At 49.6% G+C, this 20,155-nt stretch overlaps 1 protein-coding gene across 2 annotated transcripts in view; it reads left to right on the top strand.

Moving 5' to 3' along the window:
* The window catches only part of MFHAS1 (multifunctional ROCO family signaling regulator 1), a 35,359-nt gene continuing 15,204 nt past the window's right edge, over window positions 1–20,155 (top strand). For both annotated transcript variants that reach the window (XR_015699865.1, XM_009474886.2), the window contains exon 1: window positions 1–3,211. Coding sequence is in view for 1 of the 2 variants with exons in the window: in XM_009474886.2 (XP_009473161.2) it covers window positions 1–3,211 (3,211 nt within the window). In the remaining variant the exon portion in view is untranslated. The remainder of the gene's footprint in view (window positions 3,212–20,155) is intronic.

Here is a 20,155-nt window from a genome sequence, read left to right as displayed (position 1 = left end):
ATGGCGCAGACGGAGCCCCCGAAGGCGGTGCGGCTGTGGCGCGACGCCGCCCTGCGCGCACGGAAGCTGCGGGGCGGCCCCGGCGAGCCCGAGCCCGACCCCGAGCCGGAGCCGGCCCCGGGGCCGCCGGGGGGGCCGCCGCCGCCGCCCGCCGCCGCCGCCGCGCCTCGCCGCCCGCCCCCGGCGGCGGCGGCGGCGGCGGCCCTGGGGGAGCTGGAGGCGCTGAACCTGAGCGGGCGGGGGCTGGAGGATCTGCCCGAAGAGGTGGGCGCCGCCCTGAGCGGGCTGCGGGTGCTCAGCCTGCGGCGCAACCGGCTGGGCCGCCTGCCCGCCGCCGCCCTGCGCCACCTGGGCCGCCTGGCCGAGCTCGACCTCAGCCACAACCGGCTGCGGGGCCTGGGGGACGGCGGGGCGCTGGCGGGGCTGCGGGGCCTGCGCAAGCTCAGCCTCAGCCACAACGAGCTGGGCGCCGAGGGCCCGGGCCTGCCGCCCCGCCTGGCCGAGCTGGGCCGCCTCGAGGAGCTCGACCTCAGCTTCAACCGCCTGCGCCGCCTGCCCGAGGGCCTGGGCCGCCTGCGGCAGCTCCGCGCCCTCGACGTCGACCACAACCTGCTGCCCTCCTTCCCCGCCCCGCTGCTGGAGCTGGCCGCCCTGGAGGAGCTGGACTGCTCCGGCAACCGCCACCTCGGGGCCCTGCCCGAGGGCATCGCCACCCTCCGCCGCCTGAAGATCCTCTGGCTGAGTGGCACCGGGCTGGCGGCCCTGCCCGAGGGCCTCTGCCAGCTGAGTGCCCTCGAGAGCCTCATGCTGGATGGCAACCGGCTGCGGGCCCTTCCCGCTGGCTTCGGCAGCCTGCAGCGGCTCAAGATGCTGAACCTCTCCTCCAATCTGCTGGGGGAGTTCCCCGCCACCATCTTGGCGCTGCCCAGTCTGGAGGAGCTCTACCTGAGCCGCAACCAGCTCACCCTGCTGCCCCCTCGCCTCTGCCAGCTCCGCCAGCTCCGCACCCTCTGGCTGGACAACAACCGCATCCGCTACTTGCCTGACTCCATTGTGCTCCTCCACAGCCTGGAGGAGCTGGTCCTCCAAGGCAACCAGATTGCCATCCTGCCCGAGGGCTTCGGGCAGCTCTCCCGTGTCACCCTGTGGAAGATCAAAGACAACCCCCTCATCCAGCCCCCCTACGAGGTATGCATGAAAGGCATCCCCTACATCGCAGCCTACCAGCAGGAGCTGGCCCACTCCCAGCCTGCCCTCAAACCCCGCCTCAAGCTGGTCCTCATGGGCCTAAAGGATGCGGGGAAGACCCTGCTAAGACGATGCCTCATGGAGGAGGATGGGCAGAGGGAGGATGTGGGAAGTCTGGAGGCAGGGAACACCCAACCCAGAGGGTGCCCTGGGCAGCAGCAGGACATTGGGAGAGTGCCAGCTGGGTGCTGCCCCTTCCCGGAGCCTCAGGATGCTTCCTCAGCACGGGTCCCTGCCACGCAGCAGTTGGAACATCTCCCCGTTGAGCGGCAGGACGTCCCTTCTCATGTGCCCTCTCACCGAGTGAAAGGGGAAACGCCGTGCCCTGTACCATCGCCGCTGCCCGATGCCTCCCAAGTACCATCAGGACTGGGACTGCCAGGAGGCAGCAAGGGCATTGAGGTGATGGACTGGACAGCGGATGCAGAGAGGGGCCTGACGTTCATTGTGTACGAGCTGGCGGGGGACCCAAGCTACGATGTGATCCAGTCTTTCTTTCTCTCTCCCGGAGCCCTGTACGTGCTGGTAGTGAATCTGAGTGCCTACGTCCCTCAGCACTTCTACACCTCTGTGGGCTATTTCTTGCACTGGCTTGGTTCCAAGGTGCCGCATGCTGTGGTGTGCATGGTGGGAACCCATGCTGACCTCTGTGCGGAGCGGGAGTTGGAAGAGAAGTGCCTGGACATCCATCACCAGATCGCTCAGCAGGAAAAGAGGGATGCTGAGGGACTCCAGAGCTTGGTCCAGCAGGTGGATGAGGCTCTTGGACAGGACTTTGACCTGCGCTGCTCCAGCCCGCACGCTGCCTTTTATGGGGTCTCAGACAAGAACCTGCGGCGAAAGAAAGCCCAGTTTCAGTACCTTCTCAACCACCGCCCACAGATCCTCTCTCCAGTACTGCCTTTTAGCTGCCGAGACCGTTGCCAGGTGCGTCGCCTGCGGGACAAGCTCCTCTCGGTGGCTGAGCACCGGGATATCTTCCCGAACCTGCACCGGGTGTTGCCCAAATCCTGGCAAGTGCTGGAGGAGCTGCACTTCCAGCCACAAGCTCAGCAGCTGTGGCTTAGCTGGTGGGACTCTGCCCGGTTGGGCTTGCAGGCAGGCCTGACAGAGGATCGGCTCCAGAGCGCCCTGTCCTACCTGCATGAGAGTGGGAAGCTGCTCTACTTCGAGGAGCACCTCACCTTGCGGGAGTATGTGTTCCACAACCTGCCGCGGCTCATTGACATCCTCAACGTCTTCTGCCAGCGGGATGCCACCGTGCTGCTCCAGAAGCTGCTCAGCGACACCCACATTGACGAACTGAGGGCCACTCAGCTCCATCATTACGTGGAGGGCTTCTTGCTGCATGGCCTCCTCCCTGCCCATGTTATCCGTCTCCTTCTTAAGCCCCACGTCCAGAGCCGGGAGGATCTGCAGCTCATCCTGGAGCTGCTGGAGAAGATGGGGCTCTGTTACTGTGTCAACAAACCCAAATGCAAGCCCCTAAATGGGGCGGCTGCTTGGTACAAGTTTCCCTGCTACGTGAAAAATGAGGTGCCCCATGCGGAGGCGTGGATCAACGGCGCCAATCTGAGCGGACAGTCCTTCGTGGTCGAGCAGCTGCAGATTGAATATAGCTTTCCATTCATTTTCCCACCCGGCTTGTTTGCACGCTACAGTGTCCAGATTAACAGCCACGTGGTTCAGCGGTCAGATGGCAAATACCAGATCTATGCCTACCGGGGAAAGGTGCCCGTGGTGGTGAGTTACCGGCCTGCCAGGGGAGCTCTGCAGCCAGATACTCTCTCTATCGCTAGTCATGCGTCCCTACCAAATATCTGGACAGCTTGGCAAGCTATTACCCCTTTAGTGGAAGAACTGAATGTCCTGCTCCAGGAATGGCCGGGCCTGTACTACACTGTGCACGTCCTCTGTTCAAAGTGCCTTAAAAGAGGGTCACCCAACCCACACACTTTTCCAGGTAAGGCACAGTCCAGCTTGCCTTTCATCCCTTCTGGGGCTTTGCCCCTTCTAGAAGGGGGTTGTACTGTGTCAGTCTTAGCTCTGTCTCTTTTTTTTTTTTTTTTTTCTTTCTCCTCCTCTAACTCCCTTCCCTGGTGACTTGAGTCATGAGAAAAAATATTAGGGTAGCTCCAAGGAGACAGGCTTAAAATAACCCTATTCTGAGATGAGGGGGGTGTTGCATCCCCCTTTGTCCCGGCCATTTCTCTCTGCTTTTTGGGTTTTGGCCCCGAGCATTGGCAGTGCCATTGTTGAAAAGGCCCTGACCTGTCCTTCTCCTTGTTTTGATTCCTTTACATGGCACTGTCGTTTTTTTTTCCTAATTCCCTTTACCCTGCAGCTCCCTCTTCCTTGGGGCTATTTGTAAACACAGATAGACACTCTCCCCCTTCAACCCTCCACCCCCAAAACCCGGCCTGTGCTGCAGCCTCTGAATGCAGGAAAGCTCCTGCTGGTAGACAACGGGTGTGTTGGTATCCATAGCCCTGTGTAAAAAAGGCTTTCTCGTATCCAAGCCCTGTCTCCAGCAGGAAGCATTCCTCCCTGAAGAGAGGGATACTCCATCTTCTTTGTTTAAGTGTCTCACCTAGAAGTGATTCCCAGACTGCGCCTTTTGGAGCTATTCTTGAGAGCAATTATTTTTCTTCCTCTCTCCCCTTTCATCTAATGAAAAAAGCATAATCTCTCTCCTCTAGAATGTGACTAGTCGTGGTGCTTTTTAAAGCTGTCACCTCTAAAGTTGTGATTTTATCAGTGGTGTTTTCCAGCAGCATCTGTTTTACTTTCTATGCATGCAGGTACTGCCTCCTAACCTGTGTCCTTCCTCCGCTGTGTTTGCTCTGGGGCTTGCGGGGGTCATGGGAAAGGTGCTTTGGTGTGTAAATCTGTGTGAAATCAAAACACGCTCTGGACTGTAAGCAGCGCTGTAGAAATGTGCATTTTTTACACATACACACACACATGTACACCCGTGTTGGAAGGATGTTGGAACATTCTTTATTTAAAGGTAGCCTGAAATTGTGGGGACACTGGAGTATGATTTGAGTTAAAGCAAGCAGTGGCGCTGAATTCATTCGTAGGCAAATGTGAATAATAAGGTGTGGTTTGGGGGGTTATTTTTCTTTTTTTCTTTTTTTTTTCCTTTGGACCCTGAGAATAAGGAGATGCTGTTTGCTCCTCGGCTCGCGTCCTGGCTCCGTCGATTCTATCTCCCTCTAACCGTGCTGGCTTATGTAAGAGCCGTTGGACTGGGGGGGGTGAGCCCACACTGTGTGAGTTGCTGGGTGGTATCTGCATGCTGGGTCTTGCTGCTGGCAATGTGATCTGCTTTCCAAAAAAAATGCACAGAACCCCAAAGAAAACTATATAAAACCAACCAACCAACCAAAAAACCCCACCAAAATTAGCCAAGACAGGAAACTGTCTGTGCAGGTGTGGTGGGTGGCTACTGAAGGTTTTTTCTTGTGAATAATTAAGGTCTGCAGTCACATATCTTTTTTTTGGGGGGGGGTGAATGTTTTGTGGCTGACCCTCTTTTTTTCCCAGTGAATGGATGATGCTTTAAAAGTGAAATGTGAAGAGGAACCAGACTGTCTGCAGGTGATTGGCATCTTTGCTGACCGGTGACAGTCAGAGCAGGTCCAGAAGCATAAGGGGGGCATTGGAATTGAAGGACCTTTTCCTTTGGATTTGGCTGTGCCATATATGTTTCCTTAGAGGTAGGAAAGGACCGCTCTCACCTGGGAGCCAGGCGCAGGTAAGCAGTGCATCACTGGGCATGGGAGGAGCAGGGGCTCACGTGCCAGACCTCTGAATACCACCTGGGTGATGCTGCCTGTGGAAAGGGGGTTGCAGTGTTTCCGAAGCTCTCTGGGGGAGAAGCCGGGCCTTGCTGCCAAGGGTACAGGGCTTAGCATCGCAAGTCACCCTGCCTTGGGGCAGGGGGTGACTGTCTTAACGCAAATACTATGCGAGTCTAGCTCGGGAAAGAGCATGTTGAGAAGACAGATGTGCTTCAAAGGCAGGGCTGATCTGTGGAAGTGCTGAAGAGTGATTAAAGGCTGCAATTAATTGAGAGACCTCCTTGTCGTCTTGAATGATGCTTAAATCTAGCCCAGCTATGACCTGGATCATATGAAAAATGTGAACCATCATTTGGCTTGGGGAGGCCAGTATGTCCGCATTTAATCTAAAATATTCTTTGCTGTGTATCTGCTCTACGAATAAAAGACTGTTTAGGAGCCCCTGAATGGCAATCGTGAAGCTGAAGACTTTTTTTTTGTCCTGACTTTGTTGATCAGGAGGTGTGCGTGTTTAAAGTCATGCTGCCAAGCTTGCTCTTGTGCAAGTGGGTCATGGTTGGCATCATTTTTAACAGGGTGTAAGAAAGAGATGGGTCTAATGGTACGAAAATGTGTAGCGAGGGAGATGTCTGTTTCCTTCCAAACTCTTCCAGCGGAAATCCCTGGCAATTACAACACTGCTAATTCTTAAATAGGGCTGTGGTCTTTTTAGGATTGCACTGAAGAACTGCTTTGCAGCCTGTTGACCTTAATAAGGGAAATATTTCTGTGGAGACACTGCCAAATTTGTGCTCAAAAATGGAAGTGCAGTCTGGCTGTGTGTCTGGTTGCGCAATCTGTGTCGTCATTCATGAAACCCATGGTGCGTTCTTTGATTATCCAAAATTTTCATTGGAATCCCCTTCAAAGAGGGGACTTGATTGTCCATGAGTTGAGGGTTAATCCTTGGTTTTCCTGTCCTTCCCTTCCTCTTGGTCCTGCGCGCGCATGCTCTGTAACTTCCATTGATAATACACACAAATTCTCTAAGAACAAGCTAGTGTGCATAGAAATGGTTAATAAGAATTGAGATTCTGGATTCAGTCTTCTGAGGGTTTATTCCAAACAAACAGTGAATAAAAGTGATATAAAAATGCCTTGATAGGGTCCTTTTAAGGAAGTTTTCATGTTTGAAACAGTTTTGTAGCTGGGCGAAATAGTAACTGAATTGGCATCTGAGCTGGAATCTGTGTGCTTTTAGGCTGCAGTCATCTGCTTGGCTGATAAGTGGTGTGTTGAATTTTTTTTTTTCCTTTTACATTTGCACTATATATAAATAAAAGTATCCCTGCCAGGCTAAGAAAGGCATATGCCTGCTTGGAGTGACCAAAAAGAATGGTTCACCACCTCAAGACGATGAGGCCTCAATTGGGTTGTCACAGGCATTGTGAAATGCTGTGATTTTTGTATGTGATGTTCTTTTAGCCCCTAGACTGAAGGGCTTTTAGGTCGTTCATGTCCCATAAGCTATTAAGTGACTTGGGATTTGGGGGTGGGGGAGCGGTTTGCTGTCTGCCTGATAGCAGACGCCTGTGTTTCAGGCAGATGTGACTGGATTTTCCAAGCTTGCCTTTGCACCTGCTAACTGCTCTGCTGCTGTCTCCTCTTGCTCTGCACTAGGCTGGGTCTGGGCCATCCTGGGCTCTTCCAGGCTGTGGTCTACACAAGGTATCCTGATGTCCAATGTGTGATCCTTTTGGGATTTAGGGTGGGGGGGATTGCGTTTGACCAGTGGTTTTCCTTTATTCCTGCCTGTGAAATTGCCTGTGTGAACGCAGACATAAGAAAGCCAGGGACTGTGTCCATTGCAGAAAACGCCTAAAATGCTGTCACAAGCAAGACAAGTGATCTGGGTTTTCACAGATTAAAAATGTGACAACAGACAGAAAGCCATGGGCAAAGGTACCGTGTGTGAGCCTAGCAGCCCCTCTCCAAAAGGACACTGCAAAGCTATTGTGGACTTTTGAGAGATGCTGGAGGACTGGCAAGAGGTCTCCTGTGGAGAGGAAGCGCACATCTCCTGGCTGCCCCCTTCCTAAGGTATCAGAACAGGGAGGGGATCACGAGCCTCTACTCTGCCAGTCTCCCATGTCGAAGGTGAGCAGAAGCAGGGATTATATGCCAGTCACCTTCAGGGGTACAGATGGAGGTATCATAGTGTAGTTCCCCTGTGAGACTCCCTCTCATGGCCAGAGCAGGGCTAATTCTAGGCCACCTTATATGATTTGAAGTGAACCATGCTCACCATTCCTGTGTTGGAGTCAAAAGCAAGCATGAACCGCCTTGATGGCTGGGATGGAGTCAGGAGATGGAGAGGTGGAAGATCCTGTGATGTGTCATGCTGTCAAGTCCCATGCAAGGTGAGGAGGGAGCGGGTGGGACTCGTTTTGTCAGAAGGGCTCAGAAGCTGCTCCAAAATCTGAGCTGCCTCTCAGTTAAAGGCATCTAATTGTCAGGTATCTAATTGTTCATCATAATTAAATTGTAAGCACCTGGGGTTTTTTGCACATGCAATTGCAGTAGAGCAACACCTGCTTGTTATAGAGACTGATGCTAGCATTTGGCAGCCTTTTATTTTCCCCATTTGAGGGTGAAGTCTTTTTTGCCTGACTTTCAACGTAGATGCTGCAGTTGTTTTGGGGCTGTTGTCATGCTCTCCTGAACGTTGTGGCTTCAGCAAAGTACTGTGGTGTAATCAGAGACAGTGGGGCAAGACTTCAGCACCGTGTGAGCACTGGACGCAGATGACCTGGGTGGCAGGAGAAAGATGAACAAGGCCCTGTGATTCAGGAGAAGAAGAGAATAGATTAGTTGCTGAACTTGGGGAAGCTAGTGTGATTCTGTAGCTCTATCGCAGATTATTTAGTTTACCAACAAGAGCTGATTTCTGTGCTGCTGAAGCGGCAGCCTTCAGTGGTGTGACTTGCTGTACGTAATGGTGTAGAAACACAGTCTATTTACCACCAGAGATTTTTAGGGATTTCCTTCATGTTAAGTTGTGTGTTGCATGGTGAGCATTTGAGGTCCTCTTGCTTGGTAGCTGTGGTGGGGCATCCTCTAATTTAAACAACACATTCAGGAAAGAGACAGCAAGAGTTTCATGATATTGGAGGAGGCAGAGAAATTGCCAGTGGAAGAGTGTGGTGTGCAGCATGAATGGCTGACGTGGGACTGTGCCTGGTGGGGTGCAGGTGTGGGAACCAGTCCTTGGGGAGAACTGGAGTAGCCAGCACAGAGCTGGGCTCATGCCTGATGATCTGGCTTGGGAGGACACAGGAACGAGGGACAAACTCAACTGTGGATGCCAGCAGAGAGGCTGAGGCTTTGAATTGCCTTCTTAAAGCTGTTCTGTTGCCTGCAGTGTCTGGTTACCTTGTATGTGTGCATTGCTTTGTGTGTGTTTAGGGGCTTTTTTTTTAAGGCTCCTAATATGGAACTTGCTAAAATTACTCAAAATTAGGATGGCAACGTGCATATTTAGCACTGTTTGAAGGAATCCTCTTCCTTATGCAAAAAGTTCCTACGCATTTCTGCTAAAGGAAAGGTTTCCTGTTATGTCAGCTCTGGTACAAGAAAACTTCTGGTTTGTTCCTTAACAGCTGGTCTTGCCCTGCCCCATTCCCCATGGGAGTTGTCTCTGGGCTTTGGGTCTCTGGACTTTGAGCTGCCATCACTGAACCAGGGAAACACTAGATTTGGTTGAGTGGATCTTTTTGGTTTGGTTAGTGAAGCAAAGTGGAGTTCTTGGCCTTTAGTGCATTACTTTTTTTTTTTTTAGTTTGTGTTTTTTATTTTTACAGTCAATGAAATTTGTCTCTGCGGGACACAACTTAGATGTTCGGTACCAAATGATTTTTTGTTTCATTGTGTGAGAATTACTTAAAAGCTACTGACTGGCGAGGTGAGATTAAAACATTGATGTTGGTTTTTCCCCTCTCCAGAGTCAGTTGATTACACGAGGACAGATTTGTGCTCTGCTTCAGCATGCTGTGGACACAGATGTCATGAAACATGCTTTGCTTCTTGCTGTGTGCACGCACTTCTGGTGGTGTGGTGCCTCTTTCTAAAAACACTTAAGTGTGAAAAGTTTTCCCATGTAAGTTTGGTTGAGATGTATCATGTGCATGATCCCCATGCAGATATATTGCAAGGTCCTACTCCTTTTGCATCTCAGGAGAGGATGGTGGGAAATTACCAACAGTGCTGAATCTTTGTTGCCTTTTCGTGACGTTGTGAACATGTTACTGGACATTGGGATAGAGCTCTGAAAAAAAACAAGTATCAGTTTAAAAGCAAAATATGAGTGCATCTGGTAGGTAATTCTCCTGTATGCTGTGGTGTCTTGTTGCATTTGCAGTATTAAGCAGGTAGCTGTGGTAGCCTAGCATGCTCTCCAAGCAGTGATTTGCTAATAATCGTGCAGGCTAGTTGTTTGGCTTCTTGAAAGTAATTTGCCAGGGGAGAAGGGAGAAAATGTATTTAATGAAAAGTTCTGTGTCAGATTTGAATTCTTGGAAGCCATAAGAGTGCATTTTTTTTTTTTTTTTTACACCCCCCCCCCCACACCACCACCCCCCCCAGCCTGTCCTGAGGTAGAGGAGGAATAACCTCTGGAGATGAGTAGAGAAAACTGTGGTCTGGGGGGCGAATACAAGATGGTCAGTTCCTTCCTTTTATCTCCCTCTCCTTGCTTATGGTACTTGCGCTTGCCGTACAGATGTGAGCAATTGTGAGAGTAAGCAGGCTGGCTGGTGCTGAGGAAGGTCACCTCTTCTCAGGTGAGCTTGTGGGATGCCGATTTAAGGATGCGCTATTTAAGGGCGTGCCTTGTAGAGATGAGGAGTGGGGAGGGAGTGCTTAAAGCACCATGTCAATTGTAACAGTCAAACTCCTGCTGCTGCAAACCAAATGTGTTGGTGGTTTTGGCTAGCTAAGAACATAGCTGGGTCTGAGAAAGCAATATAGCCTGCCTCCTTGGTCTGCTATACGGTGATCTCCTTGCCTACAGCAGGAGAGCTGATGGGATTCAGTGTGAAGGAGCTGTCTCTCATACAGAGGGTGAAGAGGTCTTGGCACTTTCAGAAGCTGTTGAGTGGATGCAGTTTACGTCCTGTAATGGGAAGATCACCTGTGTGGATGTGGCCTTTGTTCCAGCTGAGCAGCTGGGAGAGATTTGTCCTCTAGCGGTTTCTTTTTTGGGAACCAGATGTAAGAACTGGGTTGCGGGGGTTCAAGACCTGTGAAACAACTGGCTGGTTGGCTTTGGGAGAAATTTCACTTGGGGTGTTCAACAGGGCCATCTTTGAGGGCTTATGGTTCTGCCCCAGCAGGCTGCTGGAGGCTGAAGTCGTATTGTACTTGTGGTATTTTCCTGGCTAAAGCTTGGTCCTGAATGCGCTGATTGGGTTGCCAACGTGGTCAGTGGCAGCGTGGTTTAGGACTGATGCACGCTTGTAGGCTCCGTGGTTAGGGGTGACTTGCCTGTGGCCAGTGGGCGGAGGTGGTGATTGGACTGAGCTGTGCCTGCTGGAGTGCTTGCGTGCTCAAGTTGGTTGTGGTTTAAATCGAAACCTTAATTTCAGATTTGTTTGTTTGTTTTTTTTTTCCAGTGGTCATTTTCAGGAGCTCTGTGCTTCTCCCAGCGGTATACTGAGTACACTTAGTTACTAGCTGTAGCTGTGGCTAGGTTGGACTCCTGGGGACAGGTGTGAGACTGGCCTAGGACCAGACTTTACAAGGTAGCATTAATTTTGAATTGACAGTTCAGCATGGCAACCCCTGCGTGAACCAGACGACAGCTTTGAGGTGAGTTAGGCACTTCTGTGGGGAAGTCCATTAGACTTTGAGGATCAAACTAAACTGAACTGTGGAGGCAAGTAAGCTTCAGAGCAAAACAAAGCTGCATCTCAAATCCTGTTCAGACGTGCCCTGTTTTGCCACACGCTGACTCAGAGGTGATGCTTGAATACTCCAGGAAGGAGCTGTATTGTTGTTGATCTGGGTTATGCTGAATTGTGCTGGTGAGATCACAGGAGGCTTCTGCTGGGCTTCTGTTAGCAGGGTTTCACAAGCTTGGCTAAGTGCATCTCTGTAAGGCCCTTTATGAAAGCGATACCAGGATATCTTCCCCTTTACCCAGTTTTAGGGTGATGCTTGCCAAGTGTCCAGTTTAGATAAGCATTTTTATTTGTGTTACATGAGAGGGAACCCAGACCATTCTGGGAGAGGTCCCTCCTCCTTCGCCTGGTACCCATCACTTTCTGTAGAGTTCTCGGGCTTTCCCTGTTACGGCGCAACAGGAAGGAAACAAGCAAAGGTACAACAATGGCAGGACAGGGATTTGTGGGCCTCATGCTGCGACTGATGATAAAATTAATAGTGTAGGTTTTTGTCCTAACAGAATGCAAGATCATGGCACACTTCTCTCAAGACTTGTCTCTTGAATGATCTATACATAGTAACTCCAGTTTCTTTGTGTTAAATTCCTCTTGGAGCATGTTCTTTGCATTTTTAGCAGGTGTTTTCCTCTCTAGCAATAGAGAGTGAGCAGTGGCCTGTGATAAGGGACAGATCCTGCCTTGTAGCAGGGTAGGGCTGTTGATGAGCTTCCTAAAAAATGAATGGGCCATGGTTTCCATAACACCAAAATCTGCAGGGTTTGGCTTGAGACAGAGGTGCTTGACCTAATTTGCTTCCCATGTATCTAGCTGCTGTTTCTGCTGCATGAAACCATACAGTGGAAAAATATTGAAAGTGAACACAGTGATTGGGGCGTGCTTGACTTTGAGACATGTGCAACACATTTGGTGCCTTTGTATCAATGCAAGGCTGGCAGCAGAGGACTGCTAGAGAGGCAGGTTTGTCCCATACCTACCCCAAAACAAGTGTCCTCGCATCTAGTAAGGCTCATTGCTACATAGTCAACAAGTGGAGGGAGAGCTTCGGGCAGCAAAAGAAACATGCATCTCTGTTGTGTGGCCTCTGAAACATTATGGTGGGCACAGCAGAACTGCAAAATTGTCCTGCAGCACGGACCAGGAGTGCTGCAAGGTACAGCAGCACCCTGCTGCATCTCTAGCTGTTGTTGTGGAGCTCTGTTGCTGACCATTTAATACCTTTCTCCACTCACTGTGGCTTCTTTCTTAGATGCAGCAGTCAGGTATGGACAGCAAGCAATTTTTCTCTGAACAGATAATGTTAGAAAGCGAGGACTTCGTGATGTGCAGAGCTGAAATGCACAGGCACAGGATGTACAGTGTGGAGGATGGGGAGGCAGGAACCTCTGTCTGAGACTGACTGCCCGACATCAGTCTTTTAGTGTACGTATTCCCATTGCCTGGGTGTGAACAGTTGCATTTTCGTCGCTCTCATTAAAATTCTCAGATAAATCAAGATCAATCAAGAATGAAGGGCCCAAAAATGGGGTAATGGCTGGGGATAGTGATCCATTCTGAAAAGCAGTCATCTCGTGTTGACCATTCTGGTATTTCCTTTTGTATCTTTCCACCCTCCCTCTGTATTTTTACTGTGTATAACTCACTAGTCTGTACCCACGTTCTCCTCTACTACATTATGGGGAAAAATAACATAATTTTCTGTCAAATTGCTAACCATTGCACTTTTCAGGATTACATCCTCAATAGATAGTGAGATGCAGCTGTATTTGTTGCAGTGTATGATAGAGAATGTTTCAAGGTATTTCTGTCCAATTAATTTGTTTTTTCCTCAAAAAGAGCTGAGCAGCTGGAACCTTGTCTGTACAGGAGCAAAAGGGACTTGGGGCAGCGACATAAATTAGGTGTCCCCTTCCTTTTTTAATTCCTCATCCTCTTCTCTATCTGTGAAGCAGGGAGTGGCTCGCAGAAGCAATGACCTTCCTTAGCAGGGTGATTTAGTCATGGTGGGACCCATAGGAGCTGGAGCAGAAGAGATGGTAAGGGGGCAGCTGAGCTGCTCAGCACAGTCAGGAGATTTGTAGTGTGGAAGGCGTCTTGCAAATTGCAGACTTGCCCAGGAGTTGCCCAAGGGCACTGGGAATTGTAAATCCAGACAAACTGGTGTCAGACTGAGCAATATCTGTGTGGTGCCAAACTTTCACTCAATGATGGGGAGCTGTTCCTGGGCCCAAACTGGTTTTAAAGAGCACTGTCGGTTGAGGGTACAGCTACTGGCTTGGCCTCCACTGCCTTAATGTGGGCTCTGAGCCAGCCATCCCCTGTCCCACCGTTACCGCTTTTGAGGGACTCCATCTTACACCACCACATTGCTGGGCAGCCTGAGCAGGAGCAAGCAGTGAGAGCTGGGATGATCAATGCTGGCTCAAAGTAGTCCCCCAGTAGTCCTTTGGATGGGTTGGCTTTCCTGGGGAAGCCTCATCTGGGCTGTATCTTTAGGAAGCCAGCATGCTGTGCCCAGAGAGGAGCAAGCAGGCAGACCTCTCTCCACGCTGCAGGGGCATCCCAGGCGGGGAGAGAGGCACAGACTTATCCTGTTGATAAGTCTGTGCTGCTGCAAGGAGAAGAAGAGATGGAGAGTGTTGAGTGTGCTTCCTCTCCTGGTCTGCATGGTGCTTCTTACCCCCTTGCTGTGTGCGGCTGTATTTTACAAGATGGAAGTGCTGGATGGGGTCGAATGTGCTTGGTGGCAGGTTTCCAAACCAGGGAGTCAGCAGCCAGCACCAGCCCTACTTACACGCGTTGCGTAACCAGATGAGTTTTCAGCTCCCTGTGCGTTCCTCTAAATCTTCCTTTTGAGCAGGCTTTTTCTTTGTCTGAGAGAGATTTTGATGCTTTTATTTCAGATAACGATACACACACTGGATATGGAAAACTCTCATGTCCAAATGACTCTGGTTTATCAAAGTGGCTAAATTTAGGAAATCTATCAAAAAAGAGCTTCCCCTTCCTGTGATCTGACATAACATTTCTTGGTTGCTGTTATTTTTACTATGGAACAGCTTAAATCTATTTTGGTTGGGCACTAAGTGATGGCTACAGTGCAAAAGAAGAAACTTGCTTCTGTGAAGTAAGGCAGCCGTGCTGCAGCTTCAGGGCTCTGAAGGCAGTCTGCTCACGCTGAGCTTGTGCCAGCGCTGCCTCGGGGCCCCTTGGCACTCCTGCTCGGCTCTCTCAAGCCCTGTCCGCTTGGCAGAGGGTCTCTGGGCCTGCCCACCTTGCTCTGAGGCTCAGCGCTCTGTTTAAAAAGGTGGCAGTAAGCCCTTTGCTCTGATAGCAGTTAACTTTTGTCCATCATCTTGGAGGTGTAATGAGTGGCAGCGGTGATGGATTTTAACACCACCCCCCACTCTCCATCACCCAGATTCTAGGAGGACAGCGTAGGGAAGATGGTGTTTCACTGTCACCGAAGTAGGGAGACAACTGCATGTGCGATGGGAGTTTGTGCAGGAGCCAGTCACGCCTCTGGTTTCGCAGATCTCATTAATACACAGACTTCCTTTCACTGTACTCTGTTACGGACCAGGACTGAGCCATCCCAGGCTTGAAAATGCACTGCTGGAATCATGGCCCGCTGGAGCACCTTGAGCTCTTGGTGTCATAGATATATAATTCAAGCTTTCAAACTTTTTTACTGTTGGATATTTTTTTTTTTTTTAAATCAGCTCCTTCTTTGTTAAAGCTGGCTCTGTGGAGCTTTGAGTTCATATTTTAATATGGCTGACTGCTCTGCTTCAGCTACCTTCTGACTGGTTTCTGAACATCCCACACCTGCTTTCACATTGAGATGGGAGTAAAGGCAGACAACTGGGACACTGGGAAGAGATGCCATTGCTTGCTGGCTGCAATATCCCAGAGGTCTGCTGAGCAAGAATTTATTTCTTACCTTTTTTTTAAGCTTCTGGTGTACAGTTGTGCGGAAACGTTCAGTGGGTGAAAATGGAGGTGATGCGAGCCTCGCTCGGGACCTTCAGTCATCTCCAGGTACTTTTGTCCAGCTCTGTGACAGTGCTGGAGGGCTGCGTGGGGAATGAAGATCCCGTGTGCTTTGTCCTCGCTAACAGGTCCACTCAGATCTGTGTACCTGAACCTGTACTGTCAGGGGTTTTGGGCAAAGCAGAAGCCTGTGATCTAGCATTGGTGACATTTTCATGCCAGCTTTAGTAAGTGAGAGGTTTGTAACTTTGCAGAGGAACATGTGTGTACCCAGAGGGAACCCTACAGACTCAGAGATGTTCATTATTGGATTTTGGCAAAATCTTAACTGATGCTTGCATGGGCAAATAATTCAGCTCAGCAAGTAGCTGCTGTGTTCAGCTTGGAGTCTTCCTAGGATGAGATGCTGAAATAAATGATCAAGATTTGAGTCTTGTGTGCGTCTTTTCCCAAGCAGTGTTTTTGTGCCTCAAAGGCTCAGCCAAAATAAAGACTTTTTTGGATGAAAGAAGAGTTTGGGAACCTTCTTTTGGGATCAGAAAAAAAAGTACCTTTCTGTGTCATCTTTTGTAACAGAAAGGTACCATGAAGCTTTTGAAGCTGCCTGTTATTTTTAACTTGTTCCTTGTCCTTTGAAATAAATCACATCTTTCTTCTACAGCAACAGAGAGCCTAGCATGTTATGTACGTACACACATGCACATTTTTGAGTGCCTGCAGTGAAGCTAAACACAATGTTAAGAAAATGTTGCCAAACAAGGCAAGACTGTGCTCAAGTTAGTGATTCACACAGGGATCTGATTGTTTAAAAAAAAAAAAAAAAAAGTAAAAAATAAAAAAAAAACCAAACCATTGGGCTGAAGAGGGTGTGATAAGAGGACATGCTTGACGGGCTGGTTTGGGGAGCTGGCTCTGAATCTGTGACTTGGATTTCTGGCACAGCACTTTACAGGTGCTAAAAGTGTGCTTCCCATTAAAAAAGCCATTAAAAGCCGGCCAGGGGAAGCTGAGCAGCATGGCTGTTCACTTACTGCGTGGCTGCTCCTGCCCCTGGGTTAGCAGGGTGGATGCTGGCAGCATGGCCCTTGTAGGGAGGCTGGGCAGCTTGAGTGCAGTTCTTGCCTGGCCTCTAGTTCATTGCCAATATGGCATGACAAGTTGTCATGTTTTGTGGCACACCCATGGCCAGGCGTTAGGTCAGAGGTTCTGTTGCTCTTACCTGTGTTTCCTGAAGTATTTAATGGCAGTGTTCCCCTGAAACAGCACCTCTGGTTCAAAGCTATGTTGCAAAACACCCACTGCTCCGCAGCTGCTGCGTCATACAAGCCTTGAGAATGATTCTGCTTATCTGGGATACGCCAGGTGTGCCCAGCCCCATCCAAGCTTTGCAGGTGAGTGTTGGGACTGGGAGCTGCCCACAAAGTTGTGGCTCTGCTAGAGACGGCATTTTTACCACTTGCTCTGTGCTGCTTTATCCCCAGTTGCATAATGCAGCATGATGCAGATAATCCAGTCATCATTACAAAAGGATTTAGAACTCCTTTTTAATCAGAAGTCATTTTTGATAAAGCTTTGCCTTGCTTGGAGGACTGTTCTCTTGGCTTGTGTGTTTAAGAAAAATGCAGGAGGCTGAGGGAATGGGCGGGAACCAGATCATGGCGAAGGGACACAGGTGCTTCTGGCTCTCAGGCAGCTGCTGGTGAAGTCCAGAGCTGTGGGACATGTTTCCACTAGCACCAAGTGTGCGACATCCTTACGTGTGCAAATAGGAGCAGCCAGTAGGTCTGTGCTTTCTCTGAATTTTTCTCTCACAGACCAAACCTTTGGTGGTGGTGGAGGGAAGGAAAGGCTCTTTCTAGTCCAGACTGGCTCGTGCTCCCCCTTTAAACTCTCTATGTCCAAAACACCAGTGGTCCTCCAGGGCCTCCTGCATCTTGAAACAAACTGTGATCCTGGATGAAGCGCAGCAGAGGAGGGGATGCTCTTTGCTTCTCTTGTAATGGCCTTTTGTGTGCGATTGTTTCTTTGGTTGTTGCTCTGCCATTGTATTGTGGAAAGTGCACTGTCTAAAATAACGCGTGATCTCTGAGCAGCTCTGAAATGTGCCGTCTTCTCCCCCTGTATGACAATATTTTGCCCACTTTTCCGTCAGAAGCCATCTCTTGAGCTGCCATGTCTGCTTCACCTCCCCTCAGAGCAAGCCTGGTTGGGGCCTGAACACCAGTGCTGAACAGCATTTGAGAGTGAGTGTCCTGCTGGTTTCTGCTTTTCCAGTCCCAACTGTCCTCACTCTTGGGGTCTCTTGACCAGGGGCTTAAGATGTCCCCAGGTCTTTCATTTTTGATCAGTACAAGTAAACGCCTGGGACGTTTTAAGGTTATTTCTTCCCAAGACAGATCCCTCTGAGGGGATTGGTGCTGGGCATGTCCAGAGGAGAGCCAGCCAGCTTGCAGTTCACGCGAGATAGTGAAACATCTGAGGGAGAGGGGCCCAGGGCTGTGTTACAGTGACACTGGGGGGTAAGTACCTCAGAGTTACCCACCTGGTGGAAAGCTGCCTGGAGGAAACCTGGAAGTAATACAGGTTGGCAGCACAAATAGTTGAGGGGCCAGGAAAGAGCTCAGCACTGTCCCAGAGTCCCATGGTGGAGCAGGCAGCTCCTGGGAAGGTGCAGGGGGGTAGAGGAGATGATGGAGGAGTCAAGCGTTCTCCTGGCCATGCTGCTGCCTCCCTGGGAGGCTGATGAGTTCCTTACAGCCCCCAGGTCTCCCTCCTGTTTCAGTAGCAAACACAACTGCCATAGAAGCGATTTTTAAACAGCAAAGACGGATGCTGCAGTTTATATTTTTGGGCACTGAGAACAGCAGACCAGATGGCATTTAGCAGGCAATGAACTCTGCAGGAGCTAAGTAGCAAAGCTATTGTTTCTGAACTTGCATGACTTATCATTTTGGAAGGCATTACGGTGGCAGAATGAAAAGTAGCAAGAATTTGTTTCAGCAGAGGTAGTAAAACAATCTATAATGTTAAGTCCATAAATAAGCACTTTCCCATGGGGAAAAGGTGTTTGTAAGCAAAACCTAGTTATTGCTTTGGTTTACAACTGTTAGTTGTCACCTGTTTGGATATTAGGGAATGAGAGGGTTCAGAGAAGAATGGTTAAATGATTGGGAATGCTGAGGAATCACTGAAAAAAAAAAAATTAGTTCTCATCCCCTCTGGAAAAGGGGACAGGTAGAAAAAGATTTTGTAAAGCTCTTAATAGTAGAAGGACAGACAGAGCTTTGTTCTTGACCATAGAGCAGTGCAGAGCCAGCAGCTCACTCAGATTTCAAAGACAGCAATTTTGGTAACAACAAAAATACTTTAAACCAAACGAATGCAGAAGATTTGAAACAAAAATCAGTTGTCCACCTCTGTTGGCACAGGGAAGCTCGAGCTTTGAGCTCTGTGGAGTGCTGCTTGGGCACCGCCATGTGCACCAGCAGTGCCCTTATAGAAGACACCAGCCTTACCCATGAGACCAAGAGGAGAGTTGGCCACTGATCTCAGTGCTCTGCTCCTCTGATTTCAGCCATATAGCTTCACCCAAATCTACATCACACTCTCTCACAAGGAAGAAACACTTGACCTAAGGATGTACTCATGACACTTAAGTGTAAAGGGAAAAAAATATATGCAGAGAAGCAAGATAGATCTGATGCCTTTGTAATTAAGGAAACTTCTGTGATCCTGCAGGTTACTACTCAGCTAAAGCCATACCTGTGGTCAGCATGTAGTGCAGTGTTAGTTACTAATTAGCAAGAAGTGGGTAGCTTTGGAGGAGAAGCACCAAGGAGGCATTTTGCTCCAATTAAGCACAAGCCTAGAATAAATCCTGTGATGTACATGCATAGATCAAATACCACAGTAAAGTGGCTTCAATAGAAAGTCATGTTAATAGATTAAAACAGGGATGAGTTCAAGTTGGTTCAATTAGCAGGTAAAACACTTACTTGATTTAACATTTGAGCCTGAGTGGGACTTCTGGTGTTTAGACTTCACTCCTTAGACCAGTCAAGGATGATGAAGAGAAAAAAAAAATTGATTTGTTCTTTTGCTTAAGTGGGCTCTGTGGTTGTCCTGCTGAACAGGGAGAGTTTTGGAGTGACCAAAATAGCTTTACAGAGGAGAATTGCACGTGGGTCTCACCTTAAATGATCTGGAAGAGAATACCTACCATGAAGGTTTGAAAACACAGCTCCCTCCAATTCAGTTTGCTTAACACACTGAAGCCTTGGAATAGCCCTAAGGCAACAGCAACTCATGGAGCCAAGTTACTTTTACCCAGGAAGGAGTTTGTTTAATCTCAGGGAAAGCTGTTGGGCAGCACATGTACGTGCATGTCTTGCATGTGCGTTTTGGTTTGTTCTTCTTTGTCTTGGTTGGTGAAAGGCAGGTAAATTAAAAAAAAAAAAGGGGGGGGGGTGTTTTGTTGTGGCAGAATATAAAAGGCTACTACAAGGAAAACTGCAGATCCTTTGCCCCCCAGCTGGACTTTGCTGAACACTTGTTCCAGAAGAGGGGCTGCATAACCAGGATCCTACCTTCAGCTGTGGCATGTGTGGTCATCTGGTGGGGAAGGAGCAAGCCAAGTGGGAAAAAAACTTGTCCCAGGTGTTCTCCCAGCCTTTGTCTATCTTCAGCACAGAAATTTGTCTCTTCAGTAATGCTTAAAGACACTTTGCCAGTTACTGGTCCGGTCTCTTCGTGAACCTTGTGAGCTTCTTGAATCTACGGCATGTTGCAGCAGGGGGTTCTGCAGCCTGGGCCAGGTGCTGGACTGCTTCCTTTGGTTTTCTTTGAGCACACCTCGCAGTACCTGCATTGAGACTTCCTAGTTCTTGCGTTGGAGCCGGCAGAAAAACAGTCAGCCAGTTCTGGGTGCAATGCCGTAGCCAAACTATTGTGAGGAAAAATGTCTTGCAGGCTTGCCTAATTCTCTAAATTTAGCAGAGGGGCAGGCTGAGACTTGGCCCTGTCTCATCGGTTGCGTAGGGCTGGAAGTCCACGGGGCTGAGCCTTGTAAGCCCCCCTCCAGGGGCTGGCTTTTCACGTGGCCAGCTATTAACGTGTTGTGACCTAAACACAGAGGGCCAGAGCTAGCACAATGCTGTCCAGTCCTGGTAGCTC

The sequence above is a fragment of the Nipponia nippon genome, unplaced genomic scaffold (genome assembly GCF_047370975.1).
Source record: "Nipponia nippon isolate SJK-2023a ecotype South Korea unplaced genomic scaffold, ASM4737097v1 scaffold_6, whole genome shotgun sequence".
Lineage (NCBI taxonomy): Eukaryota > Metazoa > Chordata > Aves > Pelecaniformes > Threskiornithidae > Nipponia > Nipponia nippon.
This window is presented reverse-complemented; position numbering and strand designations above follow the sequence as displayed.